This window comes from Chamaea fasciata, unplaced genomic scaffold, assembly GCF_029207755.1.
Source record: "Chamaea fasciata isolate MVZ Bird 193981 ecotype frontalis unplaced genomic scaffold, bChaFas1.0.hap1 SCAF_1, whole genome shotgun sequence".
NCBI lineage: Eukaryota > Metazoa > Chordata > Aves > Passeriformes > Sylviidae > Chamaea > Chamaea fasciata.
Window position 1 is genome coordinate 130,067,479 of NW_027094086.1, and position 27,844 is coordinate 130,095,322.

The 27,844-nt window shown below is 37.9% G+C and overlaps 1 protein-coding gene across 1 annotated transcript; it reads left to right on the forward strand.

Annotated features, from left to right (window-relative positions):
• The first annotated feature begins 160 nt into the window (after window positions 1-160).
• Window positions 161-26,969, forward strand: PEX1 (peroxisomal biogenesis factor 1). Its single transcript, XM_066197524.1, has 24 exons — window positions 161-301; window positions 1,904-2,047; window positions 4,027-4,110; window positions 4,343-4,457; window positions 4,540-5,312; window positions 7,434-7,553; window positions 9,689-9,812; window positions 10,069-10,178; window positions 11,482-11,579; window positions 12,863-12,995; window positions 13,634-13,730; window positions 14,813-14,983; window positions 16,233-16,387; window positions 17,596-17,785; window positions 17,990-18,156; window positions 18,939-19,073; window positions 19,719-19,783; window positions 20,657-20,799; window positions 20,877-20,980; window positions 21,904-22,080; window positions 23,623-23,853; window positions 25,334-25,531; window positions 25,876-26,006; window positions 26,688-26,969. Exons 1-24 carry the CDS (start codon window positions 185-187, stop codon window positions 26,770-26,772), a joined length of 3,867 nt encoding a protein of 1,288 aa, XP_066053621.1. The 5' UTR covers window positions 161-184; the 3' UTR covers window positions 26,773-26,969.
• Window positions 26,970-27,844: the final 875 nt, after the last annotated feature.

Here is a 27,844-nt window from a genome sequence, read left to right on the forward strand (position 1 = left end):
CCGCGGTCCGCAGGGAAGGAGCCAATGAGAGGCGGGCAGCGGGGAAATGCCGCGCCCGCATTGGCCGGCAGTGGATTGTACCACTGCTCCGGGGGTGGCAGGGAGCACCACCCCCCGCGCCGGCCCGGGGTAGGCGGCTCCGTGACCGGGCGGACCGGGCGCGCAGGGCTGGGCCGCTGCGGCCATGTGGGGCTGTGGGGATCCCGGTGGAGCCGCCGCCGCCACCGTCGTCCTGAGCGGGACCCGCGACTGCTTCCTGCACCTGCCGCCCGCGCTGGCCTCGCTCCTCCGCCTGCAGCAGGTACCGGGGTGGCGCCGCTCGGGGCTCAGGCGCAGGGACTGCTCAGGCAGGCAGGGAGGATTACGTGAGCGCACCGCCCCCTCCCCTCCCGTCGCATCCTGTTGCCATGGCGATACAGAGCCCTCCTCCCCTCCTTCACGACTCAGCCCTCCCTGCAGCCGGGACCCCTCACAGGGAGACATCGGGGGACCCCTCTTTCCCTCACCTTCTGCGTGGCCCGGTATCGTCGTCCATTCCTAATGAAACGCGGGAAGTTTTCTTCCCCAACGCGGTCTTCCACTGTCCGCATCTGCGTGTCTCTCAACGCTCCCTATTTCATAGCAATTTTCCCCGTAACCTGCTGGGACTAAGCGAATAATGTGTAAACCTTTGACTCCGGTAGAAGAGGTGACAAATCCACGCAGAATCCTCATTCTTGGTGTACATAAATAAAATTAATGTGTCACTGTAGAAGGGCTCTTCTGTCATGCCGAGCCCTGCTGAGGACGCGGGGTCAGCTGCAGGGAGTGCACCTTACTCTGTAAATAACATTCCACATGTGGAAACGGGAGGAGAGACACTGTGTGCGTCTTGTGCCATGAACACAGAACTGAGAGTGCCAGCAGAACGGGGTGGAAAATGGCAGGAATGAGCCGAGAAAGATGCGAGCAAAGCTCAGGAGTCCTGGCACAGCTGCCCTGGCCGGGCAGGCCTCCCTCAGTGTGGGTAATTTCTCAAGGCCAAAGAGGGCATTTCACAACAGGAAGAACCTTGGCGTGTAGAAACCTGCTCGTTCATCTTTGGGGTAGTAGAAGGAGGTTGGTGGAATTGGAAGAAATGCAGCGTTAAATGTGAGTTTCATTTCAGCTGCAGTTTCTGAGTGTTTTACAGATCTGCTGACAAGAGAGAGGAGAAAGGAGAGCAGTTGCTTTGAAGTCTTGTAGCGTCATTCTGTACATGGCTTGTTATGGTGGACTCCTGCTTTTGCTTAACCTGAGCTGCTAAACGAAAAGATGGAATCTCAGAAAACTTGATAGAAATAGTGTCTTAAATACATCTCATGAAAAAAAAAATGTTAAAAAGGGGAAAAATGGAATCAAAAGCTGAATCTAATTGCAGAAGATATTAGATAAGTTCTTCAGTTTGACATCAAAATACCTGGGCGGTTCTGAAACAGATCGATAAAATCATTTTGGTCTAAGTTAATGTTAATTACTTTAAATATGTCACAGAAGTACTCTTGTCACAGAAGTACTCTTGGAGACCATGTAAATATTATAATTTTTGTGAAATCAAGGTATATGTTTATTTCTTTTCCTGATTTGGGAAATACAAATGTGCAGTTACACATTTCTGTAAAATATTTTGTGATACTGTATCATGCAGAAGAAAGAAAAAAGAATTAATTTTCTTACTTAAAAATAGTCCATAAAAATAGAAAGCTTTTTAAGAATTGAAACCAACACTCACTTCTGTGTTGAGAGTTGTGCAAACAAGATGTAAAATCCAGATGATGTGTTTAATTCCTTTGATCTCTCTAATCAAATGTAGTTTAGGTTGTCAAATAGTTATCTTACTTAGCCGGCTTTATATTAGTTTCTTTTTCTTCTTTGAAACTCATAGGGCCAAGCTGTGAAAGTATGCTGTGGTCATCAGCCGGTATTTTTGAGCTGGATGGAAACCAGGCACCGAGGTCACCAGGGTGAAAATATTGCAGAGATTAACAGACATCTGGCAGAGAAACTTGGCATCACAGATGGAGAACAGGTTTGAAGTGCTACCTTTGTTTTCTATTTAAATAAAGAGTATATTGGAAGATAAGTGAAAAGGTAATACTTCATGACTTAGGTATGACCTTGTTGTTTGTATTTAGAGGGTTTCTTCATTTGCATCTGCTCATGAGAAAAGTTAACTGTCATGAAATTTCTGGATCATGAAAAGATTTGCTCATTAAACCATTAACAGTTGCCTAAACAATGTTAGGATAGGCTTGTGAGTAGGTCTTTGCAGGGCTGGAACATCTGTCTTCAGTGACATTAATTTTAAGAAAATACACTTTTAACCAATTTAAAAATTTGGGCTGGGAATATTTTGCTTGGCGTTCCTGTTGTTTTCAAGTAGCTGTTGACTTTCTGCATATTCTTGTTTCACTTACTTGGGGTTTAAATTTTCATCCCTTTTTTCACCCCTCCACCATGTGTCCCTTTCTCTTTGAATACTGGTATTCATCTCTTATGAATATCTATCTCTCTGTCTCTCTCTCTGTCTCTCTCTGTCTCTCTCTCTGTCTCTCTGTCTCTCTGTCTCTCTATCTATCTCTTGTACATTCACCTCTTGCACACTCTGTTAAATGTCTCATAAACGACTCTTTCATTGAGCAGAAGTTAGAGATGCCCAAGAGGCAGACAGAGTTTTCTGACATGGGACTACTAAAATCTCAAAATCAAAGGATTTTTTTTTTCTGTTAGTAGGTAGACATTTAAACAAACAAGAACAGAAAAGTCCTGCTTTACACAGTATTATTGTGTAATGTATTCGTATTTGCCTGTTCTCTTATATGGAAAGTTTTGTTCAACTAGTAGAAGACATCAAAGAGTGTAACTCAGAGCAGTGTATTATCTTACCTTTTTTACTTTTTAAACGTATTTTCTCCGGAAATTATGTGTCTCCAGAAATTTCCAATTTAGTAGTGAAGCAGACAGGCATCTACCCATTTTAGTTCTAGCAATTAATAGCCTTCAACAGGAAAACAATTGACAAAGGAAACCTAAGAAAACCTCACCCAGCTGTTGCCTGGGAATAATCATCTGTACAATTGAATAAATACACGATTAAATAGGTAATTTCACCATCGTTTTGGATTCAGGAGTTACATGTCTGCTGTGTTTCATAATAGTATGATCTTCTATTTGCTGTGCTGGGGGAAAGATATTACTCTAAATTATTCAAATTAAGGACATGACTTATTGATTAGTACTTATTGGTTATTATTAATATAATAATTATTATTATCACTTATTGATTATTACTTTCGTAAAACGTGATCTAATGTAATTTTCTCAGAAGACAGGTAACTAGTTTTGTCTCAGGAAAAAAATTAATGACATTTCTTTGAAAATTAATTGCAAGATGTTGTTTGCAAATTGGTTTGGTTTTTTTTTTTTCAAATGAAACCGTTGGCAAAAACTGACTTTTGCAGTCTGTATTTAATGCATTCTGAAAGACTTAAGCCACAACAGCTTCTGCCATTCATCCTGATTCACATGATATTAAAACTGTTCTGTAGAGGTGGGGCTGCTCCCTATGAAACCGTTCATTAAGGAGCTGGGCTTGCTTTTCTATTGTACTTTTTCCTTATTTTTCAGCTGGCTCTAAATTTATGCACAAGTGAATAATTTTTTCAACTTTCTAAAATCATGGGGATTTAAAAATAAAGATTGAAAATTGAAAGATGGTTATGTGATCAAGGTGTATTAAAAATTGATTGATTGTTGTCACCTGATACAACCCTTGATGCTTTTAATATTTACTGCATATTGACATCCCTGAGCTTAATGGGATCCCTTTCCCCATCCATTGAGCATTCATCTGCTTATAATTAATTACCTAGTGTAATTAGGATGGTGTATGTTCCAAGTAGCAAAAACATATTATGAAGGAGATGTCTATTTTCTAGTTGAAATAAAGATGGTGCTTTTATATATTTAAAAATAAGAAGCTAAATATTTTGGTGTTACTTTTGCCAGGTGTTTCTTGAACCCTGTTCTCATGTGTCCTCCTGTCAGCAAGTAGAAGTGGAACCACTCACAGCAGATGATTGGGAAATTCTGGTAATAAAACCCTTTCCATTGTCTTACAGATGACAGAGTTTCTGGCTCAGGCAGTTTTTTGCACAATGCCCCATTCTTTTCAGTCTCTAAGAAAATACTAAATGTGGTGGAGTTTAGTTGTATTTTATATTTCAAATGGTGTATTAGAAAGAGATATAAAGGGTTTTTTTCTTCCAACAAATGTTAAAAATGTTTGCAATATTTAATTTATAATGGTATCACGTTTCCCCAGGAGTTGCACGCTTCCTCCCTTGAAAGACATCTCCTTGACCAGATCCGAGTGGTGTTTCCCAGAGCCATCTTCCCTGTCTGGGTGGAGCAGCACACCCACGTTTACATCAGGATTGGTAAGCGGCGCTCAGGGCTCTCGGGGCACCTCCAGCTTTGCAGGAGTAGATGCATTCATTGGCATATTCTGCTCATACGTAGGTACACTTGTGCCACCAGCCCCATATGGGAGATTAGAGCCATGCACGGAGCTTCTGATATGTCCCAAAACACACGGACCTGAGGAGAATATCACCAGCACACCAGCCACAGAAAGTGACCTCTTCCTCAAAAATTTTGTGAAAAATAACATGGAACAAGAAGCAACATTAAAGGATCCTTTTGCCAAGCAACCTTACTTAAAGCCTGGAGTCCTTGAACAGAGTAAGGCTGATGCAGACGTGACGTTTGGCTCAAATGTTCTCCCAAATATATGGAATTTCATAGGGAACATTTTCTCTAATACATCTGAGCAGAAACAAAAGACTTCGTGTGATAACAATGAAATGAGCACCTTCAAAGCCAAGCTGCTGAGCTTAATTCACATGGATTCCATTTTTAGAGTATGTCAGTCCCAACCTCCCAGTGTACAGAATGTATCCACCACTCATGAATTTCTGAAATGCAATGCTGTTCACGTTTTTCCATGGAATTTAGAATATATTGATTTGGATCCAAATCCTGTGGTATCTTATGGGAAGATTAATCAGCTGCTTTCCCCAAGACAGCGTCATCAAGAAGCAAAGCAAAATCTGCCACTTGAGAAGCAGAATCACTTGACTACTACACAAGACAAAAATCCTTCTGATTTTAATAGTGGTCAAGCATCCAGTGAGGGATCTGTTGTTCAAATCGTTTGGAATGGATTTGAAGACCTAAAGAGTGTCATAGAGTATGGCCACGATGGGGAAGCCCTGCATGTTGGAAGAGTTTGGGTCAGTTTGAGCACACCGTATTTTGGGCTTTTAATTTTATAATATTTTCTGTTGGATAGTTACGAACTGGCTACCTAACGTGCAGTTTTGGGCTGTAGACTTTGTGTTTATCTCTTGAGTTTGTTAGAACCAAATACTGTTTGCTAGAGCTATGCTTTTGTCTTGGTTTAGATAGACAGGTATCTGCCAGGGAAGATTGGAGTCCTCCTTGGAATGGAGAATGTAAGCCCCCCCCCCCCCCCCCTTTTCCAAATTATTATGAATTTGCAATTAAAAGGCTGTCAAGCAAAGATTTTGGGTATAGGTATAGCAGTTCTTTACTAGGGATATTAAAAATACAAATGTAGTGCAAAAGAATTAGCAAACAAACAAACAAGAAATCCTAAAAAAACCGTGACAGAGTCAGAAATACTACCTGACACACTGTTGGTCAGAGTGTTGGGAGCAGTCCAAAAGTAAGCCCTCCTGGAGTGGTCCTGTTGGAAGCAGAGATGGTCCCATAGAGAAAGAGGGTCCAGAGATGGGTCCAGTCTTCCTTCAGGAGTCCCGTGGGAACACTGTATGACTGGTGACACTTGTGGCTCCTTTTTGTCTAGGTGGAAATGCTTTGGCTCCTCCTCCCTGGGTAGAGCATCTCACAATGGCATGATGTAATGTGTCATGTCATTGGTGAGCTTTAATGGCCCATTAACAAAAGATATCCCCATGGAGGGAATGGGAGGGTGAGCAGAGATAAGAAACAATGCCCCACCCGGTTTTAACAGCTGGCTTGTTATCAGAAAGGCAGTTGCACCCTTCTTCCTGGCGTTACAGCAGATAAAGAAAAAACACCTCCCCAACTGGGTTTCAACAGATGGAATAGATTTTTTTTTTTTTTTCTTTTTGGTTACAAAACCCAAGATGGCTTTGTACTCATTCTGGCCTACATTACTTACCATCGTCCTCCAAGATGTACAGTGTACTCTGGCTTTCTGCACACTTAGAATTTTTACACCAAATGAGGAGAATGCTTCAGCGTTTCTGAAGGGAATTTATGCTTTCTTCACAATCTGTGGGTTGCCATTGTATTAACGAGAAAGTGAAAGTGTCTATTTACATACATTCGGTACTGCATAATAAGAGTCTTCATCAGTTAACTCTTTGAAATGTGCCTTGACCTAGGGGTCATCAAACTGTAAAGTAAAAGAATGGCATATCCTAGGGCTAGATAATGTTTGTGAGTCCTTTTATACACTCTTCAAAATACATCTTGAAGATTAATGTCAACCAGCTTGTATAATTTAAACTGCTCTAGTTTTCATATGCCATTTTGCCAGGTGGCACAAGTCCGGGTATGGAGATACTGATGTTTCAACTTGTTCTGATAGAACTACTGCCTGATAATGTTCTTTCTTTCCTGGAAGCACATCCAACACAAACAGACATGTGCTTCAAATCACCATTTGGCTGTTTTGACATAATACATTTCTCACCATTCACTTATTGTTGTGTTAAGGAGAGCACGAGCCTGGAGAGGTCTTTGTCATGAAATCTTTAAACAAACATAACAATTTTTTGAATGCCAGCAATTATAAAGTCTGTCACAGTTCAGAAATATTTATGAAGTGTTTTCAGATTGGTATAAGTTTTAAAATAACACAGATTGAAAAGGAGTTTCCTTAAAAGGGCAAACTGACTAGTAGTATGATTCAGGGAGACTCGATTTTCTGTCTTTCTGCTGCAGGTGTGCTTAGTTCTGGTCTCTGTAATGGTCTATGTATATTTACCTGCCCATGTAAAATTAATATTAATCAGCAAGTGAAATTAAATTGTTTTTTCACCTATACTAAGAGCATTCTTGCAATGTTCTAAGAATTTCTTCTATTTCTTTTTTGAGCTTTTGGGTTTATTAAGTTAGTAGAAGGTCAACTGTAGTGAGCACTTTCATAAATAGGATAAAACATAACTGGAAGTATACATGTAAGAATAAGATTGGATATCACTGTCAATGTTATAAATCCCTTCTTCATTCTCTTGAGGTTCAATTAGTGATGAAAAAATTGATGCAGTATTATATATGCAATGTTATAACTAGTTTACTTTCTAATACTTCTCTTTTTTTGCTTTTATTTTTAATTTCAGATTCCAGATGGTCTGAGAAAAAAGCTACATATCGAAATACATTCAACAGTCCGAATTAAGTCAGTTGAATCTATTCCTAAAATTCCTGTATCTCTTACACTGCAACCCAAACAGAACTTAGTGAGTTGATATTACTGGTCTTGTTCATATGTTGTATACTTGTTCACATATTGGGGAGCTGATAATGTTGCTCTGGTCAAATTGGGGGAGAGGTGGGAAAGGAGCACATTGTGTTTATTTCTTTTAATTTGTTAGATGATGATCTGGAAATTGTCTGTTGTTGACTATAGGAATAATTCCAAAGGATTTTTTTTTTTGTATAATTTCTTGGTTTTTTTTCTTTTGACTATGTAAATTTAGGTTAGTTGGTTGCTATGATCTACCTACACAGAGCTTATCTAGTACTTGCATTTTGATCAATATACTGTAAACATCAAGCCATTAAATTTTGGGTTGCTCTTGGTAGATAACTCCAGATAGTTACACTGCAAATTGTAACAATTTCCTGTTCAAAGGAGCTGGTGGGTATCACAGAGGCTGGAGAAAATTGAACTCCTGAATTTTAACTTGTTTTCCTGAAGCTATTGAAGGATATAGCACTTTTAACTCACAGTACATTTAAAATCATTGGGTTTTCCATTACTCTCAAATTTTGAGAATTTCGGATGTCTTTCTTGTTAAAAGGGATGTTGACATGAAGGAGACATGGCATTGGTAGGGAAAACATACATTTTTTCTTAAGTTAGGTCTCAAGTATAAAAAATCACTTTCAAAATAGCAACAATAATCGATAATGATTTTGCATCAGGCCTTCATTTGAAGTACATTAATATGGGTTCAAACCTAGCAAATATTAAGTGTATGCCTTTAAGCCTGTAAAAAAACCCACAAAAGAGAAAAAGATTCATAGAGTTAAGGAGTAAATATCCAGTTTAAGTCTTCTGGGAAAAGACATGCTTAAATTTTTCCAACACTGCAATGCCTATTGTAGTGAAATTGTAGTGAAAGTATCGTAATTTGTGTGTCCTGTTTAGTCTTTTGCTTTCTTTTTTCTCTTCCTCATGGTTAATATTTAATTTTTTAAGTTATATCATTGAATCCCTCAGTTTTCTTATAAGGGAGACATATTCTGAGTGAGCATCTGTGACAGTAGGAACATACTTAGTACCATTTCTCACCATAGTGTCCATCCTATGTATCTCTGGAATTATGTATTTCTTCATAAATTGTGTGACACTGGCCTGATTATTTCCCATGTTAACACCCCCTCAAAGCTTTAAATGCAGCATTTGCCATCATAGAATGGTTTAGATGGGTTTATTCTTCGTCCCCAATATTCTAACTTGATTTCTTACCTACAGAAGAACTGCATTTTTTTTTATATTGGAGATAAAAGGATTATTACTATGATCCTTGTGGGTCCTTTCCAAGTCAGAAAATTCTCTGATAGTCTGGCATTAATCAGCTAAAATTGTAAAAAAGTAGTTATGTGTGCTCCTGTATATTTTAAATACAGGCTTCTCCTTTTCCTTTCTAATTCAGTTTAAGGCTTTTTAATTCATGGGAAAAAAACAGACAAATGCAGAAAGAATTCTTACAGTAACTTTCGTTTTCCTTTCTGAATACTGCTTTCAGCATCCTCATTCATTCCCCCTTTTCTACATGGGAGTTATGCATCTGTGATTGGGAACTTAGCCTAGAGATATGGGATCCAGACTCAATTTCTTTTCCTGTTCTAGTTACCTAGGTGGTCTGAGATAAGTTGCTTGGTCTCTGCCTGCCTGTTGAAGGTTGTTGGTGATGCCCCTGAACTGTATAAGCCCAGGGTTCTTTTTATAGGAAAAGGGTATACAAGGAAGAGAGGGGTATAGTGAGCACCTGAAATAAGTCTCAGGTCAATATCTTCAAACCCAGGGTCTGAGCAGTGTCCTTGGATCTGGGAAGGCAGATAAGTAAAACAAAAATAGAAGCTTTTCCTTGCTCTCATATCAGTGTTCTGAGGGAAAAATCTCCAGAGGTGGTCTAATGCTCAGCTGTGGCCATAACAGGGGCTGCACAGATGCTTTCCCTAGAGCAGTTGATAGAAATGATGTTTGTTGGCAAAATGCTGTTTTCTAAAGGAATAAAACTCTTACATCTTCTTCCATCTCTCTGCTGCCATAAGAGGAACAAATGCCTCATGCATAGGAAGAAACCATTTTTACTGTTGAACACCTGGTTTTGTTTTATTCACCTTCTTCCTTTTTTCTCTTTAGCATAAAGATATACACGAAGATGATGTGAAGTGTGCATTCAGTTCTTGGCTGCAGGATTCCACTACTGATGATCACCCATGGATAATGACAAGCACAGACTGTGTCCATCTGTCTGTTAAAGAAGGCAAGGATAATACTGTCCTGTCTACTATGGAATTACTTAGCCAGTATGCCAATTAATTTCTATATACACCTTTTAACATAGCTGATACCTCTTCAGACTGAAAGTGTAAGCTTGAGTTACCCTTTAATAATGATTAACTTTTTTTATTCTTTCATTTTGCATTATATTCTAGTAATATTCTAATCTGCCTTATCTTGTGTGGAACGAAAACTTAATTTATTTGGAGTTTTAATAGTTGTTCATTGTGTTTCTACAGGAATGGAGGAGTTTGTCCTTAGTGCAATGCATCCTGTGCACATTGAGGGAAATAAGTCTGAGAATATTTTTGTACTGAGTCCCAGTTTGCTGCAAAAGACAAATATACAAGTAAATATCACATAGTATCGGGTATCAAGTAATTTGAATTGTTATTTAAAATATATTGCATTTTGTGTATAATACATTTCAGTTTCCCTTTTAAAGTAAATAATGTCACTCTATTCATTAAATTATATCTGCATCCTTTATGCCATTTTGTAGCTTAAGGGCCTGCTGAAATTCCAGGCATGCCATGCTTGTCACTGAGTGGCATAGAGTTTGCAATCAAACTCTCAGAAAAATCAGTTAGAAGAGAGGAAAGTCAGTACTATCCAAGTTTGAACATCCTTACACTTCTTTGTACGTGTACCATCCTTATACTTAGTTGTTCTCTCCCTTGGTAACTAAACCACTTCTTAGTGTATCTGGCAGGAACAGTAACTTGTTCTGACAAAGATGAGACATTCCCCATTCCAACCTACCACACTGTCCCTGCCTTTTCTCTGATATAGTTTCTATGCCTTCTGTTTCTTCTGTATTTCATTTCTTAGGAGAATAAATATTTCTATTTAATATTAGAATTACTGCTTCCATTAGTAATTGCAGCTGATCCACTGCCCATTACTTCAGGGTTATCATTTTAGGAGTGGGACAATGGGGTTTTTTTCATTTTTAAGCATACAGTGAATTTTAGTGGAGAATTGCAGGTGGATTTTGGCTGTTTAGAATAGAAGTTGTCTGTAAAATTCAGAATTGCTGTTAAGTAAGACAAGCTTTCTTTTACTAGAAGTAAAGTGTAAGAAGGCTTCTTTAAATTATTTAAGTGACTGGAACTAAGATGAAAGAGCAAAATGCATTTCTTAGCAGCTTAACATCTACTAGCCTGTTCTTACATGTGAAGCTCTGCAACCCCTGTTTGCCTGCCAGCTTTCCATACTAGCTCCCTGGTGAACAAGATGGAAAAATTCATGCCACGTGTTTTGTCAAGTTACTTTTCACCCAGCCAGATTCCTGATCTGGAATTTCAGGATAGTTTCACTATTCTGCCTCATGAGCTTTCCTGCCAGCAGGACAGGGGATGGTACAGGAGAAGGGACCAGCTGCAGGTAGGGGAAGAGATAGTGGGCTGCAGAGTCTGTTATAAACAGCACTTGGCCCAAAATCTAATCGTACATTATTAAATTACTGTCAACACTAGACTGTATTTTGGAAGTAGTTGTGTTTCTTCCATTTCACCCATGCACCTTTCTTTCAAGCACAGCAAAACATACATGCAGTGTTGTCTTTGCACAATTCCAGAAATGGCTGGTCATCCCCTAGCCTTCTTCTACAGTTATATTTCATCTGACGTCCTAACTCTCCTTTGTTGTAGGTTCTTTTACATCCTCTAAGTGGAAAAGCTGATGACAACCAGCCACCTATGCCTGATAGAGACAAGAAGCTTCCATACCACAAACTAAGTGATTTAGGGTGAGACATTTTCGTAGAACAAAACATGGGAGGGGATGGGAATGAGAACTAGAAAAAAATAACTGTGGGAAATGGGTTTGTAGAGAATTCTCAAAGCCTAACAGAAGGCTCACATAGTATGTATCTGCATGCAAACTCTGAGATAAAAAATGCTGATTTAGAAATGGGATAGGACAGACGTTGTTGAGAGAGAAATGGAACTAGAAACAAGTTTCAAATTATGGCCTTGCTATTGGACCAGTTGCTTTGGAGAAGTAGAACTATGAAAGATGTATTGTAGTAGGACCCATGAGGGGTAATTTTAGATGATTAGCTTTAAGGCATTAGCAGCATTGTGTGGCAAAAGCTGATAGGCCAAAAAACGCTTATAATGTATTGTAATTAGGAAACAGTTTGGCTTCTGATTGTGATGGTGTGAATTGTAACATCTGTACCATCTTGCCCTTCACATGAGACTGAAAATGGAATAAAAGTTTTTAAAAGGCCTCTCAGGAGCCCCATCTCTGGGTCAGAAAAAGGCAAAATCCAAAAAATAACATTGGTGGAAATGCAGACTTTCTGGAAACTGTGCCAGATCTAAGCAAAACTGTGCATCTTTTGGCTTGTGTCAGGTTCAGACTTTGTCCTAGTTTATGCAGATAGTTAATTTTGTCCTTGAATGATCTTACTGCACTGAATAGAAAACTTCATGTGTCTAAAGGTACTCACATACTGAAAATTTCGGCATGTCTTCCAGCAGGATGGAATGTCTCAGAACTGAGACTGCCTCTGCTTGGAAATCCAGAACTGAGCTTTAGAAGAAATATTGATAGTTCAGCAGTTTTTGATGTTCTAAGTAGTATGAACAGACTTCTACATAGCAACAAGGGAAAGTGTGGTGGTTTTAACTGGGGTGTTGAAATGAAATTTTTTAGTTGCACTCTGCCAATCCATGGCTCACAGTGCCTTCCACCTGTTTACTTGTTCAGCTACATTTAATAGTAAGGATCTCAACTGTAGTTCCTAAAAGTTTTGTCGCAATCATCAGCTGAGGAGAGAAATGCAAAGTGCTGTGGTCATTAGTGCAAGGGAAAACAGCGGTCCTGTGCAGCAAATGTGAAGGGATGGGGCAGAAGAGACACGAGAGGCTTGGAGTATTGTGATAGTGTGCTGTCATTGCTGGAAAAGGCAGCTGAGAATACAGTCTGTCAGCATTCTAACATCCCCGTAGTGCAAGCTTTTACTGCCTACAGAGTGTGTACTGATGCTACCCTTGGCCATTTAATGTTTCCTTTCCCCTACAGAGGAGTGGACAAATTAGGAACATCATTATTTGAACACGTAAGCCACAGTCTTCTGGGGCGTCCCTTATCTCAAAAACTGGCTGCTAATGCTGTGGGACTGCGAAGTGGAGGGGTGCTTCTCACAGGAGGAAAGGTACTCACTTCTGCTTTCACCTGCAAACTCTTGCACATTATTTTCCATAGTTACAAACTGGTTGATGTTAGTTTTCTTTGATACTATGCACATTCCAAAGAATAAAGAGCAAGCTGAAAAAAAAGAGCAGTTAACAGAGATAATTCAGTAAAACATCACACACACACACACGTTTTGAAGGTTGCTACCAGTGCAATTTCAATAGGGATTAAGCTACTTTGTGTTTATATTATGATAAGCACCTCTTGTCTTTGAAATATTTGCATGAAAATAAGCATATATTTTCTCGTGTGTTCTAACATAGATAGTAGTGGAGTTGATACTGTTATTTTCCTGTTGCCTCTTACAGTGATCCATTTAATACCATATGTCACTGAACTAAGCAGATGTCTTGACACTGAACTCAGTGGAGTCAGAACACTGTACTGGATGTATCCACGCTGAATTTATCTTTGTTTCAGTCTAGGGCTTTGATCCCTACCAAGTGATACAGAGGCAGAATACATATATACTTTTACTGAGGAATAAACCCAGTGTCTGTACAACTTCCCCAGCTTGTTGACTGGTGCATACTGTGACAAAAACACAGGAACACAATGACTCTGTCAATTTACTTTAGCTCACATTTATTTTTGTAGGGAAGTGGAAAGTCAACATTAGCAAAGGCCATCTGCAAAGAAGCTTTCACTAGACTGGATGCTCATGTAGAAGTAATTGATTGTAAAGCCTTAAGAGGTATGAAAACGTTTCTTTTCATCTCAAATGTTCGCTGTACAATAAAGAGGCACGGTTATGAAGGTACTATGTTTGGTCTGAATAATTTTTCCAGCATTTTTGCTGGTTTTACAAGGATGTTTGATGCCTCACAATTAGTATCTTCAACAGTCTGATGAAAATACGGCTATTGTAAGTTTATTTCACACTTCTGTCAGCTTCTGTCCCTCATACCACGACCAATTCAAACCGTGCTTGCCATGCTAATTTCTAATTGTTACAAAATAGGAAGAAGTTGCAAACATTGAACTGTGTGTTTTTTCAGCTGCGCTAGCTGAAACAAGTGTTTTGTTAACAGACCATAAATGTTAAAGGATACCTGTACTCAGTGAAAGGATAACACAGGCACCAGAGAAGGATTGAATGACCAACTGAAACCTGATTTATGGTGGCAGATTTACTAAAGTAGTAATAGGCAATATTTACTAAACTTGGCAATAGGCATCTAACACATGTGGTTATAGATGATGAGATGACTCCCTAGGCTTTGTGAGTTCAAAATAATTACTTTGTGCAAAGAAGGAGGAGCACAAAGGAGGCGTTTTTCTGCTCTTGCATTTCACTGGCTTTTCTAAATAGTCTTGCTCTTAAAAGGACAGAAAATAGTCAATTGTTTTCTTACAGAGCCCTTATATTTCCTCAGTATATTCTTTTTGCTTAAATCACAACTTAGGCTGGTGCTCCTTGCACCAGAGAAAAGTGGAAGGATTGATAATGAGCCTTTGCTGTGGAAAATTCTTCCAATTGCAGGATTTTTTAGTAGCTATTTTAGCATGCTGCTGATATTTCTCTGGTTTTAACTGTCTGGAAATTAGACTTGTAGGCTTCTATAGTGGTTAGTAAAAGATGATTAATATAATTTTAGAACATGTGGAACCTTCTAGTACTTTTTTGATTGAAGATGTGGACTCTTTCTTTAGTGACTGTTGACTCTGGTTTAATCTTGGTATCTGGATTTATAGATGTGAAATCAAAATAGACAAAATAAATAATTGTGATTTTTTCCTGATATTCTGTGTCATTCTAATAGTATTTTGTTTTAGGAAAAAGATTAGTAAACATAAGGAAACATGTGGAAGAAGCCTTTTTAGAGGCAGCCTGGAGACAACCATCCATTCTTTTGATGGATGATCTTGATCACATTGTCGGAGTACCTTCTACACCAGAGCACGAGAACAGCCCTGAAACGGTTCAAAGCAATCGACTGGCTTATGGTAATACTGTTCTGCCTTTGTCTGGATAGAAATGTAATGCAACTTAAAATTTCTTACAGCTGAGTCGTACTGTCCTACCTGAACAATCCTGTCTGTATCATTGTTGCCTCTGGGCCATGTGATATTCAGGCAGACTCACAAGTTACGGTATGTAGGCATTTGTGGACCACTAGCTGAATCAAAATAATGCACTCTGGGTCTTGGAGTAGGCCTTGCCAATGCATCCACCACTGGTGCTGCTGGTAATGCCTGTTGTCAGTACCACTGCCAGTGCTTAAGGCTTCTCAGTTCTTTTTTATATTACTCATACACTCAAATACGTTGCAATTGATTACAAACTGCAGAGGAACCTTTAACTGATAATTACTGATAAACTGATACTTTGTTTTCCTTAATTATTATTTATAATTACAGTGATACATCAATTTGATACTTGCTGATGTTGAGAATCAGCTTCTTTTAGATGAGTACCAACTTCTTTATTGTCCTACTTGGTATACGTTGTCGAACTTCTGTTTTGTTTCACAGTGTAACAGTCCACAAATGTTAAAAATAATATGATGTGTTGTAGTTTGATATCTTGTATATGGTTCCCTTTTATTCCTGAAAGTCTAGGCAATGCTAAGTTGCAAATTAAATCTAAATGACCAAGATTAATAAAGCCATGGCAAAAAATGCCTTCCATTTCTTAGCTCAGTTTGAGGGAGGTAGCGTAATTTTTACTGAAATGCTTTTGAAATTCAGAAAATCTTACTATAGTTTCTTCCTAAAAAATGTGCTAAGTTACATACAGAATTGTTTTGTTTTCTTATGACTTTTACTTAAAGGTATAATGCATACAACAGAGCTTTAAAGATTTTTTTTCTTGAAGATCTACCTTGCATCCTTAATTTTTTTATGTATTACCTTTCTCCTGGAGTGCTTATTTTCTAGGCTTAAGATCTGTTTTTTTTCCTATAACTTTTTTGTTTGCATGGAGGGAGTGGAAGCACGCAAAAGTAGATGCCATCAGTGACATTACAAAATCAGTTTTTAGAAAACATTTCTGATGGCATTTCCTTAATGGAATGTGCTGTCCTAGAGGGAATCACTGTGCCTTTTTTATTTCCTAGTTTAGAAAAACAACTGTAAACATGGGAATAAATATAATATGTTACAAAGCTGTTATATTTTCTGTGCACTAATGCTCTCCGGGTTAGGGTTATTTTTGTTCTCTTGCAATTCATGCAGCAATATCTTCTGTGTTTAGTTTTGAAAGATCTGATAAAAGAAGTTATTTCCATGGGGAGTTTGATTGCATTAATTGTCACGAGTCAGTCTGAACATTCCCTTCATCCTTCCCTGGTTTCGGCACAAGGAACTCATATATTTCAGTGCTTCAAATGTATCCGATCTCCAGATCAGGTAAATGCGAATAAAAATGGTTAAAATGTTGTTTGCCTTCCCAGAAGCCTCAAATACAATGCTGGAACAGCTGCAAAAATAGTAGGTTACACTTGAAGATGGAGAAAAATGGAAATCTTAGAAGTTCTTTTGTGATACTTAAGTACCTCAGAACTTAAATCTGTCATTATAAAGTTAAAAAAAGAAAAGTCCACTGAAAATTCACAGTTGGCCCCACTCTTCAGTGGTAAGAGGAGGGTGTATTCAGAGGACATTTCAGTTCAACATAAAACAAGTCAGGTTGTCTAACACAGGTGAGATATGCATGTCTCTGTGTTACCTCTAAGGGGATGCTGAAGGAGCAGCTTTGTAAAACATGTAAGTCATCAAGTTAGAGAAATTAAATTAAATGTGTGTTTTTCCACAGCTTTGTGAAATAAGTATGTCCCTAGAACATGTATTTTAAAAATGATATTAAAACTAAGTGTTAATTTTATGGAACAGTTTTAGATTTGTTTCTGTATTAATGCCATCCCTCTACTTTTGAACATAGTCCAGTTTGAAAAGAAAAATGGATGGAGAGAAGAATGAACAGTATTAACTTTCATGCAGGAGGTAGCAGATATGACCGTTTTGTATTTAACATGAGTTTTTCCTGTCTGTGTGTCTTCGGTCACAGGCCAGCAATTAAAAGCCACTGAGGAGGGGATGCTGTGTTAGATGCAGTTTAACTTTCTCCCACTTCCTGCAAGTCTGCTTTTATTTTTTTAATACTAGTACTCAAATAAGGATGAGACATCACTGGAAAAGTAAAGTTCTGAAAAGATACCAAATCATTTGAAGTGTTTTTATCTAGCACAATATATTGCATCTCAAACATGTTTTGTGCTCATACTGACAAAATGGAATTTTTTCTTTTTCCTGTGAAACATAAGAAATGGATGTAAAACAGTAGAATCTGGGGAGGGGAGAGATGTTTCATTATTAATGTTGAATTTAAAGTAGCTCTGGTGAGGTGAATATTTGAAGCTATAAAACTGGTGAATTTATTGAAGTGCACCTGAAGAACTGGCATTTGTTTATATTGCTTAGGTTTTGTTATTTAAAGGGTTGGTGTTACACAAATATTTAAGGAAATTATAGTAAATCATACCTATTTACTCTTTGAATTCCTGAACTCCATATAGAGTAAACTCAATACACACTTGCTGCACAATTCTGTTTTTCAGAAGCAAAGATATGAAATGCTGTATTCCATAATAAAGATGAAACTGAATTCTGATCCAAAGGACTTCTCTGATCTTGACCTCCAGTGTATTGCAAAGGAAACAGAAGGTTTTGTTGCTAGAGATTTTACTCTGCTGGTTGATCGTGCCATTCATACCTGTGCTTCTAACCAGAATGCATCAGATAATGGTGGTATGTTGACAAGAAAATCTTTCATTTCACAGTCTTACTTCTGTTACCCAGAACTGGTGGAGTAATACAGAAAGAAACCCCTAGTTTTTATATTTTATATTTAAAATTTCTTTAATTGTTACATGTTGTAAGGAGTTTGTTATTGGCAGTCTGTGTGTTTGGGGTTTTTTCAGGATTTTTTTTTCTGTATTTTTTTTATAACAGATTTGAACCTGTCAACTATGGATTTTCAAAAAGCTCTGAAAGATTTTATTCCATTAGCTCTGAGAAATGCCAATCTTCACAAACCTAAAGATATTGGCTGGGACAGGATTGGTGGCTTAAAAGATGTGAAGCAAATGCTCAGAGATACCATCATGTTACCTGCAAAGGTACTAAGTTCTTTTAAATTAGTTATTTGAATTTTATACATAATGTTAGTAGGGAAGAATTATTTTAAAGGTTTGGAGAGTGTTGGATAGAAAGATGACAGGCATGATTTTTTAGCTTTTAAATCTTCAACTGTCTTCAACTACTGGAAAACACTTTCTTCTTCTCCTCCTCTCTACAAAATACAAAAGGCAATGGCTGAACTTTACTACAGAGCAAGTGTTGCTCTACAGTATTGGAGTATTGTCACACTCACTTGGAGGGCTTGTGATTAGGCTCTGTAAGGACATTTCCACCTGTTTTCTGCAGTGCTTTTGCTAGAGGAGTATTTTCTTTCAGTTGAATGCCAATCCAGCAGTCTCACTTTATTTAACTTTGGCCTTTCTGCCTTGCTTAAAATCTAAATGTTGAGATGAGCCATTGAGCACTGACTCTACAGAAAAATGACTGAAGATATATTTGATCATATCATTCAGTGATTAAAATAGGAATTTAGGACTACCACTGTGGAGAACATAAAGCTCTAGTCCATCCCTATTCTGGCCTGTTTCCTCTTGGAAGAAAATCGCACTTGTTTGTATTTTAGGTACCTGTTAAAACTAGGAACCTAGTTCAGCCCTGGGTAAACTAAAAACAGTCCAGATGAACTGTTGGGATAATATTGGGGATGTAATAAATTTGATGCATTCTGTTTAGACAGAAATCATTATTAGTCAGTGATGTTACAGTACATTACAGAATACTTACTTATTTTAGAATATATCCCATTGAAACTCTTTTCCAGTATCCAGAATTATTTGCAAACCTGCCCATACGACAGAGATCAGGAGTTTTGCTGTACGGAGCGCCGGGAACAGGAAAAACACTGTTGGCAGGAGTGGTTGCTAGGGAGAGTGGAATGAATTTCATCAGCATCAAGGTAGCAGGAGTTTAGGCTTAATTGATTCATTTTATTAACTGAATGAAATAATTTTACATAATACCTGAAAGTATGTGCTTGTGAGGGCAAAATACTAAAGTAAGAAACTCACGTATAAAATTTTGCCTATCTCTGTCTCGATATCCCTCTGGACATCTGATTCCTGGAACTTCACAGTTCTATTACTGAGATTTTTTTTTTTGTATACTTATTGATTAGGCAAAATTACAAAATTTAATTAGCTATTCCTAGTGTGGGGTGGTTTTTTTGGGTGGTTTTTTTTTTTTTTTTTTTTTGTAAAAAGACCCCAGGTTTTGATGGGGGTCTCTGATGATTTCCACTGGATAATGAAATTGTGCAATACATTTTAAATATTTTTAAAGTACAGTGTAAACCTTTGCCTTGAGATAATGTAACACATGTTCTGCTGTGGTGCCAAAATGGAAATTATTACTTTTAAACAAGTTGGAATGCTTAAAAAATTCTTCTGGCTTATCTAGACCCCTTGGCGCTTCTGTTCAGAGATGACATTGTCTTGGTTGCAAGAAAATTCAGTCTGGTACACAAAATATATGCTGATGTTGAATTACATATAAAAACTAAGAAACATATCATGAGTATTGTTTTCTGATTATATCTTTTTAGGGGCCAGAACTGCTCAGCAAATACATTGGAGCAAGTGAACAAGCAGTTCGAGATATATTTAACAGGTGTGTTTTGTAAAGATTTGTGATGTTATCAGTAAATTTCACTGGTTGAAGCACAAATAAATAATTTTGTTGTCTGAGGAGAGATATGGCATTAGAATATAAAAGCATCTGAAATAATCAGTTGTGCTGAACCAAATGGGTGTTCCTTGGTAGGTTCAGCCTGGCCATCATTGTTAAATTGCACCTTTTGGCTCCAGTGAGGAATGTGCTTTTGTGTGTTTGTGTTTTTTGTGTGTTTGTGTTTTTTGTGTGTTTGTGTTTTGTGGTTTTTTTGACTGAACGCCCAGTCCTCTCCAGCTACAGTGCGTTGGTTCACAGCATAGAATTATCTTGGAAAACACATCCTGAATTCCTTTCAGATGATTCCAGAAGACAGTTTACTGTACTCTCAAGTAGTAATGCACACTCAATACCTAGGGTCATATTAAACTTGGTATTGAAGTCCTCAGTGCCGGTAGTTCTTTTTTACAAATCTGCTTTTACTGGCCCTCAGTGCTCACTAATGCCAACATATCCTACATAGCCTTTGCTTCTCAACTTACCATGTGGGCAGTCTTTTTGTTAGCTGTCTGTAAGCCAGTAACTCATCTGCACTGATTGGATTTTAAGAGCTTTCATGTATGTTAATATGACAGTTGAGCACTTAGAAATGATAATGTGAGTGCAAAGTATGTCATAAAAATGAGCAGTGATTCTATTGCAGTCCAGTTCTCAGAACCTCTTGAATTCTACAGAAAGCAGATTTTCTATTCTGTCATTTAATACAACCGTTCTCTGAAGCAAAAAAGCAATTACCTTCAGTATTTCTAAACAATTCTATCTGTAAATGAAGCTTTAACAGAAAAGTAAGTATTGCTTTTTTTTCCCTTTTAGAGCTCAGGCAGCTAAGCCTTGTATTGTTTTCTTTGATGAGTTTGATTCTATTGCTCCTCGCCGAGGTCACGACAACACAGGAGTCACCGACCGGGTGGTTAACCAGCTGTTGACTCAGTTGGATGGTGTGGAAGGCCTGCAAGGTACCAGTTCACCTGTGTGCTCCCTTTTATGCAGAAGTTTAGCAGATATTAATGGCATTTTTCTCCACTTTCCTAAGGAGTTTATGTGCTAGCTGCTACCAGTCGCCCGGATTTGATTGACCCGGCTTTGTTAAGGCCAGGTCGGCTGGATAAATGCCTGTACTGTCCACCTCCTGATCAGGTGAGGAAACAAATAATTTCACGTGAGAGGCAAGGAAAAATATCAGACTAATGGGTTTATTCTCCTTTTCTTTATATGTAGTGGCATTTCAAACTTGGAAAAAGTGGACTTGATTTCCCAGCTCCAGTTATACAACAGGATAAATTCACTGATTTTGATGTCAATGTGTTCACATAAAACTGGGGAAAGAAAAGGCTGTCTACCACAGTCTTCTGGATCAAGTCATGTCCTGTGGATCTAGGTGATTTAAAAAAAAAATTAAAAACAGGGAACTAATCTGCAGAAAGAAATTTGATGCAATAGATGGACATAATGTTCTCCATCTTTCTTCGAAATACGATGGTGGATTTGCCATTTGTTTAAACCATAGCCAGTCTTTGAGGTACAATGTGTGTCCCTGATTCCCCATTTTATGAGAAAACATTGACTCTGCTTATTTTCAGATTAGTTCACACATTTAACAAACACCACCACATCATTTCATTGCAAAACACATAGGATGATCCTGTGCCTTAAGAGCATAGATACCTTTTTTTTCTTTTCTTTTTTTTCTTTTCTTTTTTTTTTCTATTTCAAACTTCTGGTTTAGATTAAGATCATTCAAGTAAACAGAAGCATTTCACTTTCATCATAATTTTCTTTACAAAAGGACAAATGTGGAACAGAGTTCCCCTTCATATTTTTATGTATTTCATATATAAAAATCCCAGGGATTGGCTCTATATATTAGAGAAATATATTCTCTGTATACTACATTTGGTTAGGGTAGTATCTTTCTAGTATTAGAGCAGTATCTTCCTGAAAAAAGATCCTTCCTCCCTCAGAGAGAAAGTGGCTGGTGACAGGGCCAAAGCATCATCCAGCAGTCAGGACAAGGAGAATAACAGGTTGCTTTATTGACTTTTTTTTCTCCTGTTTTCCAGAACTCGCGCTATGAAATCTTAAAAGCCCTCAGTCATTCTCTGTCCTTGGCAAATGATGTCGACTTTCAGGATTTGGCAGCAAAAACAGAACAGTTCACAGGGGCTGACCTAAAAGCTTTATTATACAATGCCCAGTTAGAGGCAATCCATACTAATTTAAATTTAGGTTTAACACAGGTAAATAAAACTGATACAAAAGAAGTCTGTCCTGTTTATTTTTATGTTGATATGTTTGAAAGAGTTAATTATATCAATGGGGGGTTTTTAGCAAAATTATGTTTTTTTTATACAGAGAATTAACATTCTAAAATGTTTGTAGAAAAATAGAAGAACAGTGTAATGAATTGGTTTAAATACTTCTTAAACACAAGGTTTTTCTTGTTTAATGATAGGTATTTATTGTTAAATAGATATATGTAAGCCCAAATGTGTTTATCACAGTTACAAGGAACAGCTAACAGATTGACAGGAGGGATCCCATACTGAATTTCTTAGGAGGAGATAGTCAATTCAGTTTTGAGATGGCACATTTTGGAGGATGGAGGACATGAGAAATTGGTGGGTTTTGGGGAGTTGTTCCAGCAGATTGGGTTTGACTGAAGTCAGGAAGGAAGTGGCAAGAGGATTGCAGTACCTGAAATGGCCAGCTCTGCCTTCAGGCACCAGCTGGAACTTCCAAAGTACAGGATTCCACCCTTGGTTTGTACCCCTCATGTGACTGACATATCCTTCCTCTTTTAGTCTCTGTTCAGCCACCTCTTTTCACATTTTTAATGCCTGTCCTCTGGTTCTAGCTGGAAAGGAGCAGGCATGGCTTCCACTACTCAGTGGCCAAAGGGAGGGGTTGGATCAGGGGTGCAAGATGAAGGAGACCCTCTTGAATTCATTTTGCCCCAGCTGTTACCAAAGAATTGGGCTTTGAGGATGTGACTCTTAGTATTGAAAGGGATCTCCAGCATGTCTTCCCTAGCACTCCCTTCTCCTGTAGCACCAGTAAGTAAGTAGTTGATACCTCATGATTATCCATCATAGAAAGAGGTTGTTGTCTGAAGCAGTGGTCTCCAGAGTGGTGTGCACGCACCCCAGAGAGAGCACAAGGCAGTCCATTGATGTGCAGGAAGAAAATGTTAGAACTTCAGTGGTACAGGTATATAATTTACAAATAATATCCACATGCTTGGTAGAGTGCGCTCAGTAATTTTTGACTGATAGAGGTGTACAATCAAAGGGATTTGCAGACACCAGTCTAAAGCAGCAATTCTGATTTCCACATCAGTATTTAAAGTGTGTTGGCTATGACTGAAAATGAGTACAGTAGTTAGACACTATAAAAGTAGACTCACTTCAGCCTCCTAGAGCATTTTTCACAAGATACTAATTTGCTTAGTGGATAAAGTTGAGACTGAAGTGGTACAACACAACACATACATGAGGTTTTCCAACACTTACTATTACTGAGAGTGTGAGGCAGTGGAAACAACAAAACCTTAAAATTATCTCCTGAAACTATATTTCCCAGCATGAAGACAGAAAGTTCTTAAAGGTATTAGATTTTCTTAGCAAAATATTTAGAAATATATTCCTAGAGAAAAAGAGATTACTACTAGAGTCAAATGTAAATTGATACTCTCATTTGCACTGTATATCAAATCATTTCATGTATTTCCAATTGTAGTTTGTTATGAGTTAACTCTTGCAATGTTCTGTTCTTTGTTACAGGATTTTGCATCTAGTTCTGATAGTGACTTCAGTCTCTCTTCCATGGTTTTTCTAAACCACAGCAGTGGCTCAGATGATTCAGCAATAGATGGAGAAGGAGGACTAGAGCACTCTCTTATTTCTTTAGACATGTCTGACTTGCTTCCTGAAGATCCAAGGTCCAACATGTATCGTCTTTATTTTGGAAGCTCTTATGAATCAGAGCTGGGAAATGGAACTCCTTCAGAACTGGTAAATTACTCACTTAATGTTCTAAATTTTCTATATATTTTTAGTTGAGAAGCAGAAGAAAACATACCATTTGCCTGGTTCAGTTTATAAATACAATTATGTCTGCTTTGACCTTCAGACTGTCTTCAGATTACACTTAGTAGTCCACAGTGAGGAAGGGGATGAAGGGACATGATCTGAGAAAATACAGTATGGACTTCTCTACAACCTTGCAGGAGTTTAAAATCAAAATTCCAGAACACTGCTGAGTACTTTATAATTAAGCAAATTGCATTCGTATGAGATTTTACTCTCTGGTCAAATGGTTGTTCCCTTCGGAGGTTTAACAGTTTTCCAAAGTACAACAGTTCTCAACTTTTTGGTCATTGGTTTGTTTGTTGTTTTTTTCTTTAACTTAGTTTTATTACTAAAGAGTGACAACCCAGCTTTCAAGAATTAAGTTACAGTCTCAAGAATCGATGAACCTCCTTCAGTTTCCAGTAAAACGTGCATTAATAGAATAATCAGACCATGGAATTGTGAAAAAGAACAGAACTAAACCTTAACTTCCATCATTGTCTTTAAGAAGCAGAATTCCTGATGTTGCATCATGTTGCACAGACAGCAGCATGTTCTCTGGCCAGTTAGTAGGTAGGGATGTGCAGGTTGGCTGCCCAGCACCTGCACAGTGATCAGCTCATCTCTCTTGGCAGGCAGATCTGCAGAGCAGGGTGTGCAGCCTCCAAGCTCCTTACAGTGAACACATGATTTCACAGTTTGTGTGTGACCCACGGGAAACTCATTTTAAAATTAATTTCAATCTGTTGTAGAACTGTTACTACAAGTAGTAATCAAAGTTCTTTGGCTCTTGTTTTTGAAACTGTCTTGCATTGATTCTTGAAGCCAAAAATAACCTACTTTGACATTAGAGAAGTCACTACTGACTGCTAAGGTGCTTTGGTATATTTTATCTTGCATTATGGGTGATTGACTAATGTAACTTTAAAGACTTAGTTTTCCTCTGACTGTGAAAATTCTTCAGCAAGGATTCTACAAGGACTTTAATCTCTTGAAGTTGATGAATTGGAAAGGTGCTTACTTACCAAGTGCGCAGAGAATTTGGAGGTGATGAGTATTTAAATTCCAAAGCTAACTACATAAACTCATCCAGATTTCAGAACCACTGATTTTCCTAAGTAATTAAAGCAATGGATTTAGCAGACCTTTATTGTTTTTTAGATGGGCCATTACAAACGTACTTATGTATTTTCCAGACATGAAACACTTCATTTTCAAATTTGGCCTTTTGCCCAAACACTTAAGCGTATTAACTTAAATCTTTCTGTTCAAAAAAATTACCAATGTAATATATTTTAAAGAGAAAGTACTCTTTTTGCCAGTGGAGACAAGCTTATATTGAATTGTAGGCTAATTCCTAATGATGGAGTTGCTCCTTTGGATCCATAATGTGTTAATGTATTTCCTCTTGTGATCAATTTAGAGCTCTTTGTGTTTGTCCGGTCCAAACTCCATAAGTTACGACTTTACCAGCATCACTCAGAGAGATGTTGCATCCTCACAACCTGCAATGCTTAGAGAAGCTTCTCAAGAAGGCTCCCTGGAGAATCAGGAACAGCAAGCGGAGCACTTGAGGACAGAAATCACTGCTGGCAAGGCCAATTACAGAAGCAAGAATGGAGTATGGCACCTTTTTTTAATTATTATGTAGTCTTAACACTTCTCTGTTGTTTTTTCCACACTTCTTGGTATTTCAAGAAATAATTTCTGCAGTAATATTAACTACTGTGTAACAAAAGTAGCAAAGATAAATGATACTTAGTTTGAGGAAAATAAGCCAGTTGTTAGCATTCATATAATTCAACAGTTATTTCTGTTATTTATTGATACGGAGGGGGGAAAGTTGTGACAGTATTTTTAATACATTTGTCTGTACATGTCATAGGGAGATTCCATAGTTAATGATACTGATGGCACTGTGTTTCTGTAGAAGTGTTTCATTGTCTGTTCATGGCTCTTTTCAAGGAGGACAGCACCCTTAATCAGTCAGTGCTTCCCAAGAGCACTTTAACTATTACCCAGTCTCATCTGATGACTGCTCTGCAGGGTATGAGACCATCCATTAGTCAGGAGGACTGGAAGCATTTTACTGAACTGTAAGCAATTGTTTTTGTAATTTTGAATTCAGTAGAGGTGTGATCTTACCACGTGGCTTATACATCAGAAACACAATAGTTTTAAATAAATGTGGGAACTGGCAGCAGATAGCTGATAGCTTTTGACAGCAGTTTTTAAAGAAATACTAAGTTACATAGTGGGAGAGGGAAAGTGTTTTACCAATGAATTGTCTTATTCATGTAGGACCTAGAAATAACAGACCAGAACGTGGTATTATATTATGAGCCATAACAGTGCAAAGAGGCTCTTTGGTCTTTCTAGGTCCTTCCTGCTTCCACTTAGCAGTAGCTCCTTGTATTTTCAAATTGCTGGAGTTTGGCCCTCTGTAGTGGTCTTAGTGGTCTGTGTAACTCCTGTGTTTGGGAAAGGCAACAATCAGTAGAAGTGTAAACATACTGAAAAGGAGAATGTGTCTCCTTGGACTTGAAGATGAAAAAGCCGGGAGAAAAACAAAGAAAGCAGGGGAGAGAGCTCTCTGAGTTATGTCTGTGGGTGAGAACTCCTCCAGGTCCCCAGGTCTGATGAGAGGATCACTCTTCATTTCCATAAACATTTACTTGAACATCTGAAGTTTGTGGTGCATTAATATGCATCTGAAGAGGTAGACACAAAAACCACTTTTCATAAGAATTTGCTAATGTCTTTTTTTTTGCTTCCAGGTATGATAATTTTCAGAATCCTAAGAAGAGGAAAGTACAGATTACTGCAACATTCAGACCAGGACAAAAAATGACTCTAGCTTAGTAACTTGTATTTGCTTGTAATTGCTGAACTGTAACTGGAAATGACAGATATGATTAAATCAGATTATTTATATTCATACGGATTTATTAATGCAGCAGTTGAAGATAAGTTTCTTTTAAACTTTCATGCTGTAAAATTATGTCACATTTTATTTTGAAGAAAATCATCCTCCTTTAGATTGATATTAAATTTTTTGAGAGAACATTGGTTATGTTCTGTCCAGTTGTTTATCATATAAACTTCTACATTTCGGTTTTTATCAATTTCCTTGCCAGAATCCAACAATGATTTCCTGCCCCTGCTTACTCCCACTCAACAAATAGAATCTGTTCAAATAGACTGTAATATTAATGGGGGATATGTTTTTTAAATATTCTATAAAGCCATTCTCTAATGGCCTTTGGAGGGCTTAGAGGAAGGTGGTACTTCATGTATATATTAGCAGGCAACCAGACTTACAGAATATATTTTTCCAGCTCTATCAGGAAAAACCAAACCAAGATACTTGCATCTTGTTTTCTGCCACTGTTTGTTAATCAGAAGAATACCAAATTGCATTTCACAACAACTACACCTTCTTACCCCTACCTTTGCTTCCTGGAGACTGCTAAAAATATTTTAGATGCTTGGAAGATGTCTAATGTTACCTCCTGAAATTATTTACAACTGTTGTCTTCCATGGAGATTATGTTAAAGAGTTGTGTTCCTTAACTGATATAGATAACCAGGTTTTAACATGAGGGGGAAGGAAAGCAGGAGGCAGGAAAGAAAACTTGAGATGTTTCCCATGAGTCTGTTCCACCCTTTCACAGCATTTTGCTTCCCCTTCAAAATAGTCTTCATCTCTAAGCCAAGGAAATACTATATTACCGTCAGTTCAAATACTTGCATTTGAAACTTCAGCCCAGTTAATTCCGTTGATTAGTTCCTGCAGTTTCTCAGGTACCAATAGGAGTCTTCCCTTACTCTTTCACCTACTGGCTTAAAGATTTTTCAGTCAAGGGTTCTCTTCTACACCCAGAGCCACTATAAGAAAGTGTCCAGCCCTGTCCTTGTCAAAATTGGTTAAAGA